This window comes from Saccopteryx bilineata, chromosome 1 (genome assembly GCF_036850765.1).
Source record: "Saccopteryx bilineata isolate mSacBil1 chromosome 1, mSacBil1_pri_phased_curated, whole genome shotgun sequence".
Taxonomy (NCBI): domain Eukaryota; kingdom Metazoa; phylum Chordata; class Mammalia; order Chiroptera; family Emballonuridae; genus Saccopteryx; species Saccopteryx bilineata.
Genome location: NC_089490.1, coordinates 398,049,982 through 398,070,359, shown reverse-complemented (window position 1 = coordinate 398,070,359; position 20,378 = coordinate 398,049,982). Strand labels below are relative to the sequence as shown.

Sequence of the window (20,378 nt, the reverse complement as noted above, 5' to 3'; positions counted from 1 at the left end):
CACGAGCGCAGAGACTAACTTCCGGGCATGGGGTTTATTTACACAAAAAGGCCGCACAGCCTCACAGAGGCAGGTACAGAGAGTAGTCCGAGAGCGCCCAGCGGCGGGCCGGGCGCCCGGTGCGGCCGATCATGGGCAGTTTCTGCACGTAGCGGGAGGCCGGGCCGGGCCCGTACGGCGCGGGGAAGGCGGTCTGGAAGAGGCGGCCGCGGCACCGTCTCCCGGCCTGCCGCCCGGCGATGATAAAGCGGAAGTGGGGAGCGCCGCGCGGGGCAAAGCGGCTCTTTTGGAAGACGTCGCGGGTGCCGGCGCCGGGGCCCTGTTGCCGGGGCGCCCCCCGCGCCCGGTGCACGCGCGGCAGCGGGCGGTTGTCGGAGGCGGCGGGCGCAGAGGCCGACGGGGGCCCGCTGCTGCGGGGGCTCTCGTCGCCCTGCGGGCTGACCATGGCGTTGGCTGTCAGCTGCGGCATCTTCCGCACGGAGTCTGGGGCCGCCGCCGGCTCCTTCTTGTCCCCGGGCGGCCGGGGAGCCTTGGGCGCGGGCTGACCCGTGCCGAAGCGGGTGGCCAAGCTGTCACCGAAGAAGGCGTAGAGCTCCCGGTAGATGTCCGCAAGGGTCACCGAAGGAGAAGGTTCCTCCGGCCCCGCGCCTCCTGGCGGCAACGGGAGGCCAGACACGAAGCCTGGCTCTGCGCTGCCCCCGGAAGGCGACTCCTGCAGGAGAAGGCTGTCCCAGGGCAGGTCATCTGAGCGCAGGCACCCCCTGCCGCCGGGGCCACACTTGGGCTCTGCGGCCTGGGCCTTCATCTTCAGCAGCCGCTCCACGGCCACCTGTAAGAGCAGAGTGGATTAGGTACAAACAACTAGGAAGAACCTGGGCCCATCAAGTATTCCAAAGTAAGCCCGCTGAGTTCATGCATGGAAGGGAGGCTGGAAAAGGCTGACACTCACCAGAATGGCTCCATAGACTTTATGCCCATCTGCTTTAACCTGGGCGTTAGATACTGAATAGTCATCTAGCACAGCTTGCAGATTTGTCCAGTAAGTGGACAGGTGTGGGTACAAGACTCGTTCTACTGCCTGGAAGACAAAGGGATGCAGTGAGGGCCTCTTGATGGCTTACTGCCCCCAAGTGCCCTTTCCCATGAAAAAGGTACTTTTATCTCCGATACTGGTCAGGATTCATTTTCCTTAAGGTCCCTGCTTGGTATACTTAGCCAACATTTATTTGAAACCTGCATGCCCAAGCCTTCACTAAGCACTAGGAATAAGGGTCAGGTTCAGCCTGACCAGGCAGGCGGTGGCACAGTGGATGGAGCGTAGCACTGGGATGCAGGGAACCCATGTTCGAGGTCCTGAGGCTTGAGCGTAGGCTCATCTGGTTTTTTTTTTTTTTTTGTATTTTTCTGAAGTTGGAAACAGGGAGGCAGTCAAACAGACTCCCACATGCGCCCGACTGGGATCCACCCGCCATGCCCACCAGGAGGCGATGCTGTGTTGTGACCAGAGCCATTCTAGCGCCTGAGGCAGAGGCCATGGAGCCATCCTCAGCTCCAATGGAGCCTCGGCTGTGGGAGGGGAAGAGAGGAAGGAGAAGGGGAGGGGTGGAGAAGCAGATGGGTGCTTCTCCTGTATGCCCTGGCCAGGAATTGAACCCGGGACTCCTGCACGCTAGGCCGACGCTCTGCCACTGAGCCAGTCAGCCAGGGCCGGCTCATCTGGTTTGAGCACAGCTCACCAGCTTGAGCCCAAGGTCGCTGGCTTGGGCAAGGGGTCACTCAATCTGTTGGGCCTCCAGGTTGGGGCGCATATGAGAGAGCAATCAATGAACTAAGGTACCGCAAAGAAGAGTTGGTGCTTCTCATCTCTCTCCCTTCCTGTCTGTCCCTATCTGTCACAAAGAAAAAAAAAAAGTACAAAGACAATATACAGTGACCTCACTATAATGGACATGTACCATATCACCGACACAGGCGCTAAAAGGGTATAAGTGATGCCCAGTGCCTAACAACAGAGGAATTTAATTTGCCAACTGCTACCCCATACAATCAATAGACAAGTACTGTCCTCACTTAGATGTAAACTTGGACTCATTTCAAACTATAAAAACAGACCAGAGTTCTTGATTCTATAATTTTAAATCATGTGGTTAATTTCAGGAAAGGAATTAAGATGTCACAGAGAAGGTTACATTTTATTGGGCTTTCATCTTTGGTTAGTTATCCAAAGCCTGAGGATTTGAGAATGCTAAGAAGTTCCTGGAAAAATATAATTTGGTGCCGACTCAAGATATATGAAAGTCAGAATAATTCTTTATGGTAAAAACCTTATGCCAGAATTTACAGTCTATAGACACTCAATGAAAAGAACATCTCAATCTTACTAAAACAAATATAAAAAACACTCCCTCCCTCATTCTATAAGGCCAATATAACCCTGACCCTAAAACCATATAAGGATAGTACTGAGCGGAAATAGGATTAATTTCACTCATGAATATTAAGTCCTAGAAATGTTAGTAAACTCAACAGTGTATAGAAAATGCGTTATAGCCCTGGCCAGTTGGTTCAGTAGTAGAGCATCAGCCCGGTGTATGGAAGTCCCAGGTTTGATTCCTGGTCAAGGTACACAGGAGAAGCAACCACCTGCTTCTCCATCCCCTCTTCTTTTTCTCTCCTCACACAGCCATGGCTCGAATGAGCAACTTGGCCCCAGGCACTGAGGATGGCTCCATGGCCTTACCTCAGGCCCTAAAATAGCTCGGTTGCCATGCCGGTTGCCGAGAGGTGGAGCAGCGGCCCCAGATCAGCAGAACAGGCCCAGGCAGGGGTTGTCAGGTATATCTTAGTCACAGTACATGCAGCAGTCTGTCTCTCCACCTCCCTGCCCCTCACTTGATAAAAAATAAAGACAATTGGCCCTGGCCGGTTGGCTAAGCGGCAGAGCGTCGGCCTGGCGTGCAGGAGTCCTGGGTTCGATTTCCAGCCAGGGCACACAGGAGAAGCGCCCATTTGCTTCTCCACCCCTCCCCCTCTCCTTCCTCTCTGTCTCTCTCTTCCCCTCCCGCAGCGAGGCTCCACTGGAGCAAAGATGGCCCTGGCGCTGGGGATGGCTCCTTGGCCTCTGCCCAGGGCGCTGGAGTGGCTCTGGACGCAACAGAGCGATGCCCCAGAGGGGCAAAGCATCGCCCCCTGGTGGGCATGCCGGTGGATCCCAGTCGGGCGCATACGGGAGTCTGTCTGACTGCCTCCCCATTTCCAGCTTCGGAAAAATGAAAAAATAAATAAATAAATAAAGACAAAAGAAAATGCATTATATTCTAATAAAGTTTTGGGGGGGTTTTTTGGTTTTTGTGGGGGTTTTTGTATTTTTCTGAAGTTGGAAACAGGGAGGCAGTCAGACTCCCACATGCACCCAACCAGGATCCAACTGGTATGCCCACCAGGGGGCAATGCTCTGCCCATCTGGGGCGTTGCTCTGTTGCAACCAGAGCCATTCTAATGCCTGAGGCAGAGGCCATGGAGCCATCCACAGCACCCGGACCAACTTTTGCTCCAATGGAGCATCGGCTGCGGGAGGGGAAGAGAGAGACAGAGAGGAAGGAGAGGGGGAGGGGTGGAGAAGCAGATGGGTGCTTCTCCTGTGTGCCCTGGCCTGGAATCGAATCCGGGACTCCTGCACGCCAGGCCGATGCTCTACCACTGAGCCAACCGGCCAGGGCTAAAGTTTTGTTTTTTTAGAGAGAGAAAGACAGGAAGCTAGAGAGATGAGAAGCATCTACTTATAGTTACGACACCTTGGTTGTTCATTGGTTGCTTCTCATACATGCCTTGACATGTCTCCATCTGAGCCATTGTCCTCTTGCTTAAGTCAGCGACCTTTGGACTCAAGCCAGCGACCATGGGATCATATCTATGGCCCTGCACTCAAGCTGGCAAGCGTGCACTCAAGCTGGCGACCTCAGAGTTTCGAACCTGAGTTCTCAGCATCCCAGGTCAACACTCTATTCACTGTACCACCACCAATCAGGCAAGTTTGGATCTTTTTAAAGACTAGACCATGACCAAATTAATTTTATCCTAGAAATGTAAAGGTTTACTGTCGAAAACCTAGCTGCCACCTGGCAATCAATCAGTGGCAGCCACTGAGCAGATCGGACTCCTCTTGTTCGTGCACCTCACTCCACTTCCTCTGCAACCATGTCTGGCAAACTCGACATGGGCTAAGATTGAGAATTCATAAATCGAAACTGAAGGAGACAGAAACACAAGAGAAAAATCCACTGCCTTCAAAAGAAAAGAACTATTATCCACAAAGGCCACACCTGCCTCTCCCATCTGCCTGTCTGGCAAGCAGGCAAGAAAAAGAACTTGCATGCTGGGGAAGGAAAAAGAGGAAGAAGCTGGGTGGGACAGCATTGAAATCTAGGGTAAAAACCAAGCTGGTCCAAGGAGTTCTGCAGGCTGTAAAAGGCGGTTTAATCAGAGTGCTATTTTTTGTTCAAATGATTTTAATTACTGGAATGCACACAAATTTTTCAGTATACAAATAAAAAGTTTTTAAAACCTCTCTACACAATCACATTAACATAAAGCAGAAAAACCAATTCAATTAAAAAGTATAGAAAAATGCCTGACCTGTGGTGGCACAATGGATAAAACATTGACCTGTAATGCTGAGATCACTGGTTCAAATCCCTGGGCTTACCCAGTCAAGGCGCATACGAAAAGCAACTACTATGAGTGGATGCTTCTGGTTTCCCCCATGGCACCCTCTCTAAAAAGCAATAAATAAAATCTTTAAATATATATATATAGAAAAAGCATTTGCCTGGCCTGTGGTAGCACTATGGATGAAATGTTGACCTGGAACGCTGAGGTCCCCAGTTCAAAACCCTGGGCTTGCCTGACCAGGCGGTGGCACAGTGGATAGAGCATCGGGCTGGGATGTGGAAGAACCAGGTTCGAGACCCCAAGGTCGCCAGCTTGAGCGTGGGCTCATCTGGTTTGAGCAAAAATTCACCAGCTTGGACCCAAGGTCGCTGGCTTAAGCAAGGGGTTACTCTGTCTGCTGAAGGCTCACAGTCAAGGCACATATGAGAAGGCAATCAATGAACAACTAAAGTGTCGCAATGCGCAACGAAAAACTAATAATTGATGCTTCTCATCTCTCCATTCCTGTCTGTCCCTGTCTATCCCTCACTCTGACTCTGTCTCTGTAAAAAAATAAAAATTAAAAATAAATAAAAATAAAAAACAAAACCCTGGGCTTGCCTGGTCAAGGCACATATGGAAGTTGATGCTTCCTGCTCCTCCCCCTTTCTCTCTCTCTCTCCTCTAAAATGAATAAAGAAAATCTTTAAAAAAAAAAACAACTTAAAAACAAAAAGCATTTGATAAAAGTTCAACAAATCAATAATAAAACTAAGAATAGATCCTTTTTCGGTTCATAAGTGTGATGATTGGGTGTTCACGCTGTTGTGTGACATGTGCCTCCCTCAAAACTTGTTACGACATCAGCACATTACCCATCTGTCGTGAAGAAGAAAAAACAAACAAACAAACAAACAAAAAAACTAAGAATAAAGTTCCTGGCTAAGTAGCTCAGTTGGTTAGAATGTTGTCCAAATATGTGAAGGTTGTGGGTTTGATCCCTGGTCGGGGCATGTAACAAGAATCAACCAATGAATGCATAAATAAGTGGAACCACAAATCCATGCCTCTAACCTCTCCTCTCTAAAATCAATAAAAACTAAAAAAAATTTATTTTTTATTTTTTTATTTTTTACAGGGACAGAGAGATAGTCAGAGGGATAGATAGGGACAGACAGACAGGAACGGAGAGAGATGAGAAGCATCAATCATCAGTTTCTTGTTGCGACACCTTAGTTGTTCATTGATTGCTTTCTCATATGTGCCTTGACCGGGGGCCTTCAGCAGACCGAGTGACCCTTGCTCAACGAGCTTAGGTCCGAGCTGGTGAGCTTTTTTTTGCTCAACCCAGATGAACTCGTGCTCAAGCTGGCGACCTCGGGGTCTTGGACCTGGGTCTTCTGCATCCCAGTCCAACACTCTATCCATTGTGCCACCGCCTGGTCAGGCTAAAAAAATTTTTTTTACTTAATCTGAGAAAGGTTATGTATAAACCATACAACAGAGATGGAAAAGGTATTAGCACTTCTTTTAAAATTGGAATGAGACAAAGTTGCCCATTATCTTATGTAAAATGGTATTAGTGGTCCTAGCAATGAAATAGATATTAAAGGCATTATGCCCTGGCCAGATAGCTCGGTTGGTTGGAGCAGCGCCCAGAAGCACAAGGACTGCCGTTTGATCCCCCCAGTCAGGACAGCTCGATGTATCTGATCTCTCTCTCTACCCTACTTCCCCTCTCACTAAAATAAATAAAAAATCTGTTTTAAAAAAAGAAATTAGGTAGCTCAGTGGTAGAGTGTCAGCCTGGCGTGCAGGAGTCCCGGGTTCAATTTCCGGCCAGGGCCCACAGGAGAGGTGCCCATCTGCTTCTCCACCCCTCCCCCTCTCCTTCCTTTCTGTCTCTCTCTTCCCTTCCCGCAGCCAAGGCTCCAATGGAGCAAAGCTGGCCCAGTTGCTGAGGATGGCTCTATGGCCTCTGCCTCAGGCACTAGAATGGCTCTGGTTATAACAGAGCGACGCCCCAAGATGGGCAGAGCATCGCCCCCTGGTTGGCATGCCGGGTGGATCCCGGTCGGGCGTATGCGGGAGTCTGCCTGCCTCCCTGTTTCCAACTTCAGAAAAATACAGAAAAAAAAAAGGAATTAGGTTTAGAAAAGATGAAATAAAGCTGTCATTACTTGTATACAATATGATCTACATTAAAAACGGAAGAATCGCCTGACCAGGCGGTGGCGTAGTGGATGGAGCATTGGACTGGGATGCAGAAGACCCAGGTTTGAGACCCTGATGTCCCAGCTTGAGCGCGGGCTCATCTGGTTTGAGCAAGAGCCCACCAGCTTGAACCCAGGGTCGCTGGCTCCAGCAAGGCATTGCTCAGTCTACTGAAGGCCCGTGGTCAAGGCACATATGAGAAAGCAATCAATGAACAACTAAGGTGTTGCAACACGCAATGAAAAACTAATGATTGATGCCTGTCTGTCCCTCTCTCTGACTCACTCTCTGTCTCTGTAAAAAATAAATTAATTAAAAAAAAACAAAACGGAAGAATCCACAGACAGAAATGATAGTTTATGTATAAAGTAGCTGAATCAACTGACACAGTCAGTTCTTTCTACATAGTTATATCAGAAATACCACGAAAAGAAGGCACCATTACAACCACATCAAAGAATAGCAAGAATCTAGGATTAATTTTTTTTTTTTGAGAGAGAAGCAGGTAGGAGAGACAGACAGGAAATTGAGCTGTTCCTGTATGAGCTCTGACCATGGATCAAACAGCAACTTCTTTCGGGACGATGCTTCAACTGACCTATCCAGCCAGGGCTTTATTTATTTATTTATTTTTTTAATATTTTATTGATTGATTTTTAGAGAGAGAGAGAAGGGGGAGGAGCAGGAAGCATCAACTCCCATATGTGCCTTGACCAGGCAAGCCCAAGGTTTCGAACTGGCAACCTCAGTGTTCCAGGTCGAAGCTTTATCCCACTGTGCCACCACAGGTCAGGCGCCAGGGCTTTATTTTTTACTAACTGATTGAATTTTAGAGAGACAGAGAGAGGAAGGGAGAATGGGGGGGGGGGGAAGGGAAGCATTCATTTGTTGTTCCACTCAGTTGCGTATTCAGTGGCTGCTTCCCACGAGCATGCCCTGACCAGGAACAAACCCACAACGTTGCTGTTTTGTTTATTCTTTTTTTTTTTTTTTTTTTTAAGAGAGAGGAGAGGGAGAGACAGAGAAAGAGATAGAGGAGAGATAAGGGGGAGGAGCTGGAAGCATCAACTCCCATATGTGCCTTGACCAGGCAAAGCCAGGGTTTCGAACCGGCGACCTCAGTATTTCCAGGTTGACGCTTTATCCACTGCGCCACCACAGGTCAGGCACGTTGCTGTTTTGGAACAGAGCTTTAACTAACTGAACTGACCGTCCAGGGCTTAGGACTAAATCTAATAAAGTATTATAGATTCTCTTCAGGGCAAATTATGAAAGGATCCTGAAAGAGTGAAAGACCTATAAAGAGAGAGATAATGAGCCTGACCAGGTGGTGGTGCAGTGGATAGAGCATCGGACTGGGATGTGGAGGACCCAGGTTCGAGACCCCAAGGCCACCAGCTTGAGCACACAGGCTCATCTGGTTTGAACAAGGCTCACCAGCTTGAGCCCAAGGTAACTGGCTCGAGCAAGGTGTCACTTGGTCTGCTGTAGCCTCCCCGCCCCCGTCAAGGCACATATGAGAAATCAATCAATGAACAACTAAGGAGCCGCAATGAAGAATTGATGTTTCTCATCTCTCTCCCTTCCTGTCTGTCCCTATCTGTCCTCCTCTCTGACTTTCTCTGTCTGCCACAAAAAAATAAAAAATAAAACTAAATTTAAAAAAAAAAAGAGAGAGCCCTGGCCGGTTGGCTCAGTGGTAGAGCGTCGGCCTGGCGTGCAGAAGTCCCGGGTTCGATTCCCGGCCAGGGCACACAGGAGAAGCGCCCATCTGCTTCTCCACCCCTCCCCCTCTCCTTCCTCTCTATCTCTCTCTTCCCCTCCTGCAGCCAAGGCTCCATTGGAGCAAAGATGGCCCTGGCGCTGGGGATGGCTCCTTGGCCTCTGCCCCGGGCACTGGAGTGGCTCTGGTCGCAACAGAAGCGACACCCCGGAGGGGCAGAGCATCACCCCCTGGTGGGCAGAGCGTTGCCCCCTGGTGAGCGTGCCGGGTGGATCCCGGTCGGGCGCATGCGGGAGTCTGACTGTCTCTCTCCGTTTCCGGAAAAAAAAAAAAAAAGGAGAGATAATGACATATTTGTGGACAAAGGAGTTAATATTAATGTCAATTCTCTCCAGCATTGATCTAATGGATTCAATGTAATCCAATAAAAATCTCAAGAGCAGCAAACAGAATTTCTTCCAGGTAGGCAAGAGTGAGTCAGAAAAATCCATTCATATAACCTGTCAAATCAGAACTAAGGTGAATAATCATTTGATAATCTCTACAGATGCTAAAAAAGTATTGACAAGCTCAATTATCTATTCCTGTTTAGAATACAGTATATGCAATACAAGAGGAAGTGAGGGATAGTTCCTTAACGTGATAAAGTAGAATGTGCAGGAATTTATGAAATGGTATATTAATATCTGCCATGCAAACTTTTGAAAAGGTGCTTATTATATACAGAAAGTCAGTTAACCAATGTTGCCCCAATAAATTCAAATAAGTAAATAAAATTAGGAAATAAGTATAAAAAAATAAATAAGGCTATCACTGATCCTGGCCCAAGGCAAGAAGAACTCAATACATAGCAGTGGCAAGCATATACCATTTTTGTGATAAAAGAGATACTGTTTTTCTAATTATAAATAGGGGCTCTTGCGGCTCTGTGAGCAAGGCCAAGGTCCTCACCTTCCAGCCGAGGGCATGCAGCCCCACCACAGCCCCATAGTGAGAGCAGAGAGGCCGCACAGGGTCTGCCAAGACCTTCTGAAGGGAGAGCAGGATCTGCTGATACAAGCCGCTGACCAGGTCTCCGTGGGTCCTGTGGGAGCAGCATCCATCAGAGGGCTGAGGCCAGCACCACCCAGTGATCCTGGTCCCAGCATACAGGGCAAACAGCACTTGCGTGGCACTCTGGGGTCAGTAAATGAGGTTGCTAAGGGTGACTGGTCCGGGACCAGAAGGCATAAGGACCGAACCCTGGGCCTATCTGCCATCCATTTGTAGAACCCCAGTGCACTATGGCACAGTGGCTGGGAGCTCCAAGGGAAGAGGCTCCTGACCTCTCAACATAATTTTAACCCCACCCACCTCCTGACCCCAACCCACTCAGCTCTGGGCCCAGCAGCTACCAGAAGATATGGCTGAGGAGGAGGGCAGCACCATCCCGCAGAGTCCAGTGGTCATTCAGGGGGTTGATGGATGCAGCCAGCGGCTCCAGGACACAGTAGAGGACACTGCCCACCAGGGAGCGGACATAGGGCCCTAGGCAGAGGTGTGGGTTCCGAACCAGGCTCCGGGCCACTTGCAAGAGCCGGTGCAGCTGCTCCAAATCATGGCTGACAGATTTCACCTGTTGGTAGAAGAAGGTAGCTCAGGGCGACACAGGGGTGCAAGGAGCCTGCCATTCCGATGGTACCTTGCATGAGCCCTACATGCTGTTAAGTCACCTCCGCACAAAACGGTCTCCCCACTCCAGTCTGGCCACTTACCCCACTGACCACGTAAACAAAGTAAGGCAGCAGCGCCGCGATCTTGGAGTTGGTCTGCAGGTCCTGGAGAGCGATCTGAAAAGGAAGGGGCCAAACAGCAGCGGGGCCGCCAGCCACAGGGAGAAGTCGGCGGTTTTTTTAAGGAGAATTTAGCACTTATATATTGAATGTTTATACTCTGCTTCAGCAATTCTACTTCTGTAAACTTACCCAATTATAAAAAAAACCCATTCATATACATACCCATATACAGCACTATCTTTAAAAATAATAAAATTCTTTTCAGTTAAGATTTCTAAAAAATTTTATTTATTGATTTTTAGAGAGGAAAGAAAGAGAGAGAAGGGAGGTAGAGGAGCAGGAAGCATCAGCTCATAGTAGTTGCTTCTCTTATGTGCTTTGACCGAGCAAGTGCAGGGTTTCAAGCCAGTGACCTCAGCATTCCAGGTCGATGCAATAATAAAAAATTGAATCTAGCCCTGGCTGGGTAGCTTAGTTGCTTAGAGCATCATCTCAAAACACCAACATTGCAGGTTCATCCCCTGGTCAGAGCACATACAAGAATCAACCAGTGAATGTCTAAGTGGAACAACAAATCAATGTTTCTCTCTCTAAAATCGATAAATTCAAAAATTGTTTTAATTGAATACAATTGCTCTAGCTGGGTGGCTCACTGGATAAAGCACTGACCTGGCACACCAGCGATCATGGTTCAAGCCCTGGTCAGGGCGCATATGAGAAGCAATCAATGAGTACGCAACTAAATAGAACAACTAATTTGATGTTTCTCTCTCCCCTCCCCTACCTCTTTCTTTTTCTCTTTTTCCCTTTCCCTCCTTCTTTCTCTCTCCCCCTTCCTCTCTTTCTCTCTCAAATTAATGGAAAAATTTTTTTTAAAGTTTAAAAAACTGAATACAATATAAATGCCTAACATGTTTAAAAATATTTTTCATTTCTTTAATTTATTGGGGTGACACTGATTAATAAAATTATATAGGCTCCAAGTGTACAATTCTAATACATAATCTGTATGTTGCATGTGTGCCCACTGACTAAAGTCCAATCTTCTTGTCACCACCAACATATTTTTAACTGAGAAAAGCAGTTGTTCTAAGACTAGATAGATGTTTTGATAACACCACTTTGGTTTATATTACAGTATTGATTGCTTATACATAGAAAAAATGGTGGCCCTGGCCAGTTGGCTCAGTGGTAGCACATCGAGCCGGCATGCAGAAGTCCCAGGTTTAGTTCCCGGTCAGGGCACACAGGAGAGGAAACTATCTGCTTTTCCACCCCTCCCCCTCTCCCTTCTCTCTCCTCCTCCCACAGCCATGGCTCATTTGAGCAAGTTGGCCCGGGTGCTGAGGATGGCACCATGGCCTCATCTCAGGTGCTAAAATAACTTAGTTGCTGAACAACATAGCAACAGCCCCAGATGGGCAGAGCATTGCCCCATAGGGGGCATGCTGGGTGGATCTCAGTCGGGGTACATGTGGGATTCTGTCTCTGCCTCCCTGCCTCTCACTTAATAAAAAAAAAAAAAAGTGAGGTCCTGACCTGTGGTGGCATAGTGGATAAAGCATTGACCTGGAAATGCTGAGGTCACTGGTTCAAAACCCTGGGCTTGCCTGGTCAAGGCACATATGGGAGTTGATGCTTCCAGCTCCTCCTCCCCTTCTCTCTCTGTCTCTCCCTCTCCTCTCTAAAATGAATAAAAAGCCCTGGCCGGGTTGCTCAGTGGTAGAACATCGGCCTGGCATGCAGGAGTCCCGGGTTCGATTCCCGGCCAGGGCACACAGGAGAAGCGCCTATCTGCTTCTCCACCCCTCCCCCTCTCCTTCCTCTCTGTCTCTCTCTTCCCCTCCCGCAGCCAAGGCTCCATTGGAGCAAAGTTTGCCCGGGCACTGAGGATGGCTCTGTGGCCTCTGCCTCAGGCACTAGAATGGCTCTGATTGCGGCAGAGCGACGCCCCAAAATGGGCAGAGCATCACTCCCTGGTGGGCATGCCGGGTGGATCCCGGTCGGGCGCATGCGGGAGTCTGTCTGACTGCCTCCCCGTTTCCAGCTTCAGAAAAATACAAAAGAAAAAAAAAAGTGAGGGTGGTTCAATAGAAGACTTTCACTTCCTACTTTGTATGTTTTGTTTTGTTTTGTTTTTTGTGACAAACAGAGAGTCAGAGACATAGGGATAAATAGGGACAGACAGGAAGGGAGAGAGATGAGAAGCATCAGTTCTTCATTGCGACACTTTAGTTGTTCATTGATTGCTTTCTCATATGTGCCTTGACCGGGGGGGGCTACAGCAGACCGAGTAACCCCTTGCTCAAGCCAGCGACCTTGAGTCCAAGCTGGTGAGCTTTGCTCAAACCAGATGAGCCCGCGCTCAAGCCAGCTACCTCAGGTTTCGAACCTGGGTCCTCTGCATATCAGTCCAAATCTCTATCCACTGTGCCACCACCCGATCAGGCCAAACAGTGCTCTTAACCAATCAAGCTATCCAGCCAGGGCAGAAAGTTGCCGTGTTGAAGCCCCCACTAAGCCCCAGGTCAACAGACACTCCAAGAGTGGGTTCTGGTCTGCATATATACTTATACATATATGTAGATATAGATGCATGTTTTTTTTATTATAATGATTAATAAACCACCTCTGTGCTTAAAAAAGAGTGAGCTCTGGAGACAAGGTGTGGAGACCCCTAAAGGGCCCTGCTGAGCTGCCTGTTTCCCTCAGGAGCAGGGTTTCTTCTAGAGTGGCGAGGGGTCACTACTGGAGGACAGCCAGCCTCCGCGCACCGCTCCCTCCACACGTCAGCCAGGGTGGAGGACAGGAAGTGGGGAACTGAGAGACTTTCATGAGAATTCGAAAGATGGGCCCCGGCGGGCCAGCTTGGCTGGTTAGAGGATTGCCCTGAAGCACAGAGGTTGCAGGTTCAATCCCGGGTCAGGGCACGTACAGGAACAGATTGATGTTCCCCTCTCTCTCTCTCTATACCTTCTTCTCTCTCTCTGAAATCAATAAAATAAACATTAAAAAAAAAATTTTAAAGCTAGACTTTTGTCCCAAATGGGTACCCCCTTGCTCACCTTCATCAGCTGTGGATCGTCCCCCAGTACAGCCCGAGTCACTTGCTGGTAGTACTTGAGAAGGTCATCGGTCAGTGAAGACACAGCACTGGGCACTGTGAGACGACGAGGAGGTGGTCAGGGCAGAGCCTGGCCCTCTCTCCTGCCCCCCCCAACCTCCATCCCCACAACCCCTTAGACTGGACTCCCCACGCAGAGCCAGCAGCCCCTCCGAGCACCTGACCTTACAAGCTCTCCACACCTCTGTGCTCTGTACGCTGCCTCCCCGCCCCCCTGTCCTCTGCCAGGCAGCTCAGTTCTTGAGCCCCAAGCTCTGCTCAGCAGAACCTGGGAGCAAAGCACACCCCATCAGGGACCCCAGCACGCTACGCGGACTTCCACGCTAGCATCCAACACTCGGCATCATGCTGGTTACAGGTCTGTAATCCTGGACAACTCTGCACCCTCTGGGCAGCGACCAGTGTCCACTCCAAACAGGGTGTGAATAAATACTTGTCAGATGAAGACTCAGGGGTGTAGAGGCACCACCCTCAGCTCCTCAGGGAGGAAGGGTCAACCGGAGGGCCCATTCCCCAGTCCACAGGAAGGGTCCCTTACCCGATCCTTGAGGCGCCAGGTTCCCTTTGCCGTCTAGGTAGGAGACATGAACTAGAACCAGAGCGGAGAGCTGGCTCAGCCTCGGGCGGTGCCCCTTGTGCACCACACACCCACCAGCCAGCCCACCGCCACTCCTGTGACAACCCAGCTCTTGTCCCCACCCCACAAAGGACCCTGGCATCCACCTCTCACAGCCGTCTCAGCACAGCCTTTGGGGATGTTGGTGGCCAGGGCCAGCTCCACGAGGTTCACCTCTCGGTCTTCAGGGAAGTAGAGCTCACCCTCCCTGGTGGGGCGCAGAGGCAGCACCTCCTGGGACCCGTACCCACACACAGCCTGAGCACAGAGAGGATCGGAGAGCAGGCTGGGTGCGGTCCGCACGGAGGTGCTCTCCTGACCGGGGCAGGGGGCCTCCTTTGAGGGAAGTCCAAAAATTCCGAGGAACGGGGGATGCCTGGGGCTTCAGACCCATCGCTGGGAATTTGGCTGGGGCATTCGGGGCTCACCGGTCAAGATGGAGAACGTGGTTCCCCCTCCCAGACCCACAGGTGTTCTGAGTTCCCCCCTCCGCAGGTCCTCCTGCTCACACCCAACGCAGGAAACACTCCTCTCGTCTAAACACAACTTTCTTCCCCCAAGTTAGCTCTCACTAACTTGTGTGTTTGGTGTGTTTCATGAACTGAGAGCTATTCTTCCTGCCCAGAACAGCCACACGGGACATTCTAACACCCACACTGTGCCCAGGCCTCTCCCTCACCCAGAACGCTCTCTCTTCTCCTCCCACATTCGTCTAACCCGAGCCTCCTCGAAGGCCCAGCTCAAGTCCCATCTCTTCCCAGAAGCCTTGTCTAACCTCCTGGGCCCGTGGCCTCCTCTCCTGTTTCTGAACCTATAGACTTCAGGGGCCTAAGCCCAGCACCCATCCTGAGGTTGCTGTGAGCTTTCCTCTTCACGTCCGGTGTTCCATCCATGTCACTGCGCTGCCAGCCCTGAGCTTGGAGCTGGGCCCTCTGCAGCCAGTGGCCCACTCACCTCCACGCTGCTCCATCTGAGGGCCCTGTTGAAATCTTCCACAGTCAGCTTCCGCCGTTTGGTGTGTTTCATGAACTGAGAGCTATTCTGGGAGGAGAGGAACGGAGTCAGGACAGGGAGCAGGGGAGCAGGGCCCTCAGTGCAGCGAGGCAGCCAGGGGCGGAGGCAAAAAGGACACCAGACCAGCGATGAGAAAGCCTGGACAACGCCAGTTTCACGGTCCCTCTCTGGGCCTTGGTTTCTCACGTGCAGAACGTGAACCCGAACCTGCCTGGGCTGCCCAGCAGGGTGTTGTGAGAAGCGCACGAGAAGATGCCCAGCAGGTGCTTTGTCTGCCAGAAGCCCAGATGGTTAGAAGGGGAACCCTGCGAAAGGCAGGACTGCCTCATTGTGGCCCCTCAAAGCACAGAGAAGGTCCCCTCTATGTTTGGTGAGTGAGCCCCTGGGGGAGGGGTAGCTAAGGAGAGCCGGGGGCACTGCGAGGGGGGGCGTACCTGGGTGGCCTCTCTGAGACGGTAGCACACATCCTCTGCGAGCAGGGCCGCCACCTCGTCGCTCAGCTCCAGGCCCGTGCTCTCTGCCATGAGTCGAACTGACTCCCGAGGGATCTCCACAAACCGCCGCTCTTCTCGCTCTGACATGGCCCCAGTGGAGCTGGGGGTGGGGGAGGGAAGGTCTGAAAGCCACCCATTCCCCTCAGAGCCCAGGAGCCTGACTCAAGGCCTTCTACACCGGCCTTCCAGCTCCTGTTCCCGAATCCCCAACCGAAGAGCCATAAAGGCTGAGTGTCCAGGTGAGGACACAGAGTTGATGGGGCCAGGGGGAAGACAACAGTGATGGCCTGACAGTGTCCAGCCTTGGGCTCCAAAGAACTGGGTCCCAGCCCTGCCCTACCCACCACTTCCTAAGTGAATCTAGCCAAGACCTTCGCCAATCTGAGCAACTGGTGTCCTAAATTGTAAGTCAAGGCAATAATCCCTGCCTTCCTGAATTCAGAGGGTCGCTATGAGAACAGAATGCGATGACGTACAAGAAAGTCAGGGACCAGTGTGCTACACAAATGGAAGACATTATCACCATTCACTGTAAACAAAAACTTCATACCTTCTTCTTTCTGATTCTTGCTACAACCACTGTCCACTAAATCTTGATGAAAACACTATTTTACCTGACATGCCCTTGTTCAAAAATCTTCAACACTTCCCACTTCCCCTCTGCTTAAAAAAGGACAGCCCACACTTCCCAGAATGTCATTCTGTTTGGTCCCAAATCCCCACAACTGTTCAAGCTGAACCCTCCTCCCAGTAAGTAGAGCCTGATGTCTTCTGGCCTGCCTATCCCCCAGCACCAGTGCCCAGGCCACCCTATCACCCTCCCTACTCCAGAGCCTCCACACCCTCCCCTTTGCTAAGGCAAACTGTCTCTCCTCTGAGATCTCCCTCCCTCATATGCCATTTGGGACTGTCAGGCTTTTCAATAGTGGCATTTTTTGCCCATGTGCCTGGTTCTCCCAGTTTGGCTGCAAGGCCTAAGAGTAGGAACCTGTTGTTTCGTTCACAGGATATGGCAGAATAAGACCCCAACAAAAGCCTGACCTGTGGTAGCACAGTGGACAAAGTGTCAGCCTGGAATGCTGAGGCCGCCGGGTTTGAGACCCTGGTCTTGCCCAGTCAAGGCACATACAGGAAGCAACTACAAGTTGATGCTTCCTGCTCCTCCCTACTCCCTCCCCCCCACCTCTCTCCTCTCTCTAAAATCAACAAATAAAATCTTTTTAAAAAAAAGAAAGGGCCCCAACAAAACACTGCAGCTGTGACTGCCTCCAACACACAACACTATTAGATGATAGTCCCCACGGGCCAAAGTGAGGCATTAGCCCCACAGGAAGCAAGACTGAGTTCCATGGTGACCCATCCAGGCACTGCCCCACTACTCCTCTCTGGAAGGACTCATCAGGTCATCAGTGACCATCAGGTCCCTAAATCCAATGGGCATCCTATCACAGCTTTTCTCCCAATGGCTCCCCATCGCCTTTGGAATAAAGAACAGACCTGGCCTGACTGGGCGGTGGCGCGGTGGATAGAGCGTCGGACTGGGATGCAGAAGACCCACGTTCGAGACCCCGAGGTCGCCAGCTTGAGCGCGGGCTCATCCGGTTTAAGCAAAGCCTCACCAGCTTGAGCCCAAGGTCGCTGGCTCGAGCAAGGGGTTACTCAGTCTGCTGAAGGCCCACGGTCAAGGCACATATGAGAAGGCAATCAATGAAAAATTAAGGTGTTGCAATGCGCAACAAAAACCTAATGATTGATGCTTCTCTTCTCTCTGTTCCTGTCTATCTGTCCATGTCTATCCCTCTCTCTGACTCTGTCTCTGAAAAAAAAACAAAAAAAAAACCAGACCTGGACTGTGGCTCCAAGGCCCCACATGTGCACCTACTTCTGCCTCACCTCTTCCCACTCTGGGTTCCGCACTCCTGCCCTTGGCCTCTTCAATTCCTCAAAGGCACCTTATTTTAGGTCGACCATATGTTGTATTTCCTCTACTTGAAATATTCTCCCCCGCTTCCCCGGCCACCCCTGTCTAGGGAATGCCTACTTACTTCTTCAGATCTCAGTTCAAATGTCATTTGCTCAGGGAAGTCTTTAGACCCCCACAATTTCCCAGTATAGTACTTCGCCTTCAAAGCAGTTACCACAGTTTATATAATAATCATACATTTTTGTAACTTTTTGATTAATACCTACCTCCCCACTAGGTCATAAGTTCCAGTCCAGCAAGGATCATGCCTGTTTGCTCACCTTTGCATCCCCAGCTTCAGACACAGTGTCAGCACATAATACGCCCTCAGTAAACACTTGCTGGAAAAAGAAATAAAGAACAGCTATTTTTCTAAGCACATGCCATGCCTGAGGCACTGGGCTAAGAGATTATAGGCTTATACCTCATTTTACCTTGATTAACAATGAGATGGGTATTAGTAAGTATTGAGCCTATTTCACAGCCAAGGAAATTAAAGCTCAGAGAGGAAAAATGTTAAATGACTTGTCCAAGATCTTCCAGGGAGCACCAACTAGGGAGCAGGGACTCAAATCATCAGAAGTGGCTGGCTGTGTGGGGAGCAAGGCCTGGATCCCCAGCGCGAACACCTGGAGCTGGAGACCCGCCAATACATCATTGTTAAGCTTCTGTTTCCCCGTCTGCAAAATGGGAGCATGAGATCCTGTCCCGTGAAGGTGCAGAAGGCGTTTCCCTATTATGTACCCACATTAAGACCCACAAAGTCTGACTCGGACCAAGATCTCCCGCTCCCCAACCTCCCCTCGGCGTCCTCGGCCACTAGCCACACTGCGATAGGGAGACGCGGAAACTGACCTTTACCGGCCTCAGTGCTGCGCATCCTCCCGCCCCGCTTCACTCATCCCAGATCCAGAGGTGGTGGGGCGCGGTGCAGGAGGTCAAGGGTTACGGAACTTGGGTCACGTGGTCAGCAAAGGAGGCGGGACCCCAGCGGAGAAGGCTCTAAGGCGGGTCGGAGTGCGCAGCCCGCAGCAGGACAGGGTGTCTTCAGGCCAGCAAGGGCTGCTCACCTGAACCCCAGCAGGCGCAGGTGGCTGCCCAGAGGGCAGCGACAAGGCAGCGACGGCTCCCTTAACCCTGCTCACACTAATTCATTCAGGACCCGCCCTCCTCGAGCACAGCCAATCGGCGACCAACTTACAAATTCCCGCCCGCCAAGAGGTGCTCATCCAAGTGATTGGCCAGTATAAAGGCGCCAGGGTCACGTGATACTAGAGTCGCGTTTCTTAAAGCAACGGCTCTTCCGAGTTTTGGAAGTAGCTTTGTATGGTTTGGTGTACACTTAAATAGTCCTGTCCTCGCCCTGGCCGGTAATATTTTATATACGTATACATTCATTAAAATAAAAAACCTTACAAGTTAAAAAAAAACAAAACCTTACAACTTTTCAAAGATCGTAGAAAGCAAGCAGTGGGGAGCATAACCTTAATGTAAAGACTCCTTGGAGTTGGAAATGGAGATTAGTATTTTGGTCTTTTCACTTCAACCCCATCAGCTTTCATCTTCTTCCTCTTCTCAGTGATTGCACTAATCTTCCATTGGCGATCAAGCTCTGCCTTGTCATTGGTTTCCTTGAAGCGCCTGGTTTTCCGTCCTTCAGACATTTTGATGTCATACTGGAATTCAGCCTTGGGTAAAGCTTCCTTGTTGTTCATATACTCGCTGTATTCTTCCTGGGTATCAAAGTCCCAACGGCCTAAGGGCCCCTTCTTGTTACCCTGGTCCATTTTGCTATAATCAACCTCCTCATCACTGTCGACAGCCATGTCATCCATCGTGACTGGGTAGCACTCAGCACAACTGTTGGACATGCCAAAGAAATCTCCCAGCTGCTTCTTATCCGCTGGCTTCTTCAGCGATTCGGTGCCTTCCCAGCCAGCAGAACCAACAAACTTTTCATTGATTGATTTGATCTACTCCTTGGCAGACCCAGGTCCTTTGTCAACATCTATGGACTCATCATCCACATTTGGCTTCTCAAAGTAGCTGTGCCTCTTCTTCTCTTCCTCTCTCTCTCTCTCTCTCTCTCTCTCTCTCTCTCTCTCGGTCCCGCTCCCGATCTCGTTCTCGCTCCCACTCTCTGTCACGGTCTCTCTGTTTCTCTCTCTCTCCCGATCACGCTCCTGTTTCCGATATCGCTCCCGCTCCTTGTCCCGAGGCATCTTGGTTGTGGAGGGCACATAATCCCCAATGTCTTCGAATTGGGGATTCGAAGGACGGAAAACCAGGCGCTTCAAGGAAACCAATGACAAGGCAGAGCTTGATCGCCAATGGAAGATTAGTGCAATCACTGAGAAGAGGAAGAAGATGAAAGCTGATGGGGTTGAAGTGAAAAGACCAAAATACTAATCTCCATTTCCAACTCCAAGGAGTCTTTACATTAAGGTTATGCTCCCCACTGCTTGCTTTCTACGATCTTTGAAAAGTTGTAAGGTTTTGTTTTTTTTTAACTTGTAAGGTTTTTTATTTTAATGAATGTATACGTATATAAAATATTTCTGTATAATCATTTGGTTCCATTAAAATTGGTTAACCTGCAAAAAAAAAAAAAAAAGTCAGGAGCATTCAAGATCAAGGGAATGGGGACACTTTCCTTGAGGACATGATTTTTTTTTTTTTTTTTTTTTTTTTTTTTTGTATTTTTCTGAAGTTGGAAACGGGAAGCAGTCAGACAGACTCCTGAGCAGTCAGCCTCAGGGGGTTTCTTCTCTTCCAGCCTCCTGACTTTCTGAGCACTTTCATTTA

At 50.1% G+C, this 20,378-nt stretch overlaps 1 protein-coding gene and 1 non-coding gene across 3 annotated transcripts; one reads left to right on the top strand and one right to left on the bottom strand.

Annotated features, from left to right (window-relative positions):
• Positions 1-4: 4 nt before the first annotated feature.
• On the bottom strand, positions 5-18,722 carry TAF6L (TATA-box binding protein associated factor 6 like). 2 transcript variants are annotated; one of them, XM_066251778.1, is made up of 12 exons: positions 18,429-18,722; positions 17,801-17,914; positions 15,551-15,710; positions 15,057-15,143; positions 14,210-14,360; positions 14,025-14,075; positions 13,428-13,522; positions 10,342-10,416; positions 9,982-10,202; positions 9,539-9,671; positions 950-1,078; positions 5-829 (listed from the first exon to the last, which is right to left on the bottom strand). In XM_066251778.1, exons 3-12 carry the CDS (start codon positions 15,695-15,697, stop codon positions 62-64), a joined length of 1,857 nt encoding a protein of 618 aa, XP_066107875.1. In that variant the 5' UTR covers positions 15,698-15,710; positions 17,801-17,914; positions 18,429-18,722; the 3' UTR covers positions 5-61. The 2 variants fall into 2 exon arrangements, with proteins under 2 accessions (XP_066107875.1, XP_066107874.1); XM_066251777.1 differs by having other exon boundaries at positions 17,855-17,914.
• Positions 5,432-5,535, top strand: LOC136321344 (small nucleolar RNA U13). Its single transcript, XR_010728605.1, has one exon. It is a non-coding gene; the product is annotated as a small nucleolar RNA U13 (small nucleolar RNA).
• Positions 18,723-20,378: the final 1,656 nt, after the last annotated feature.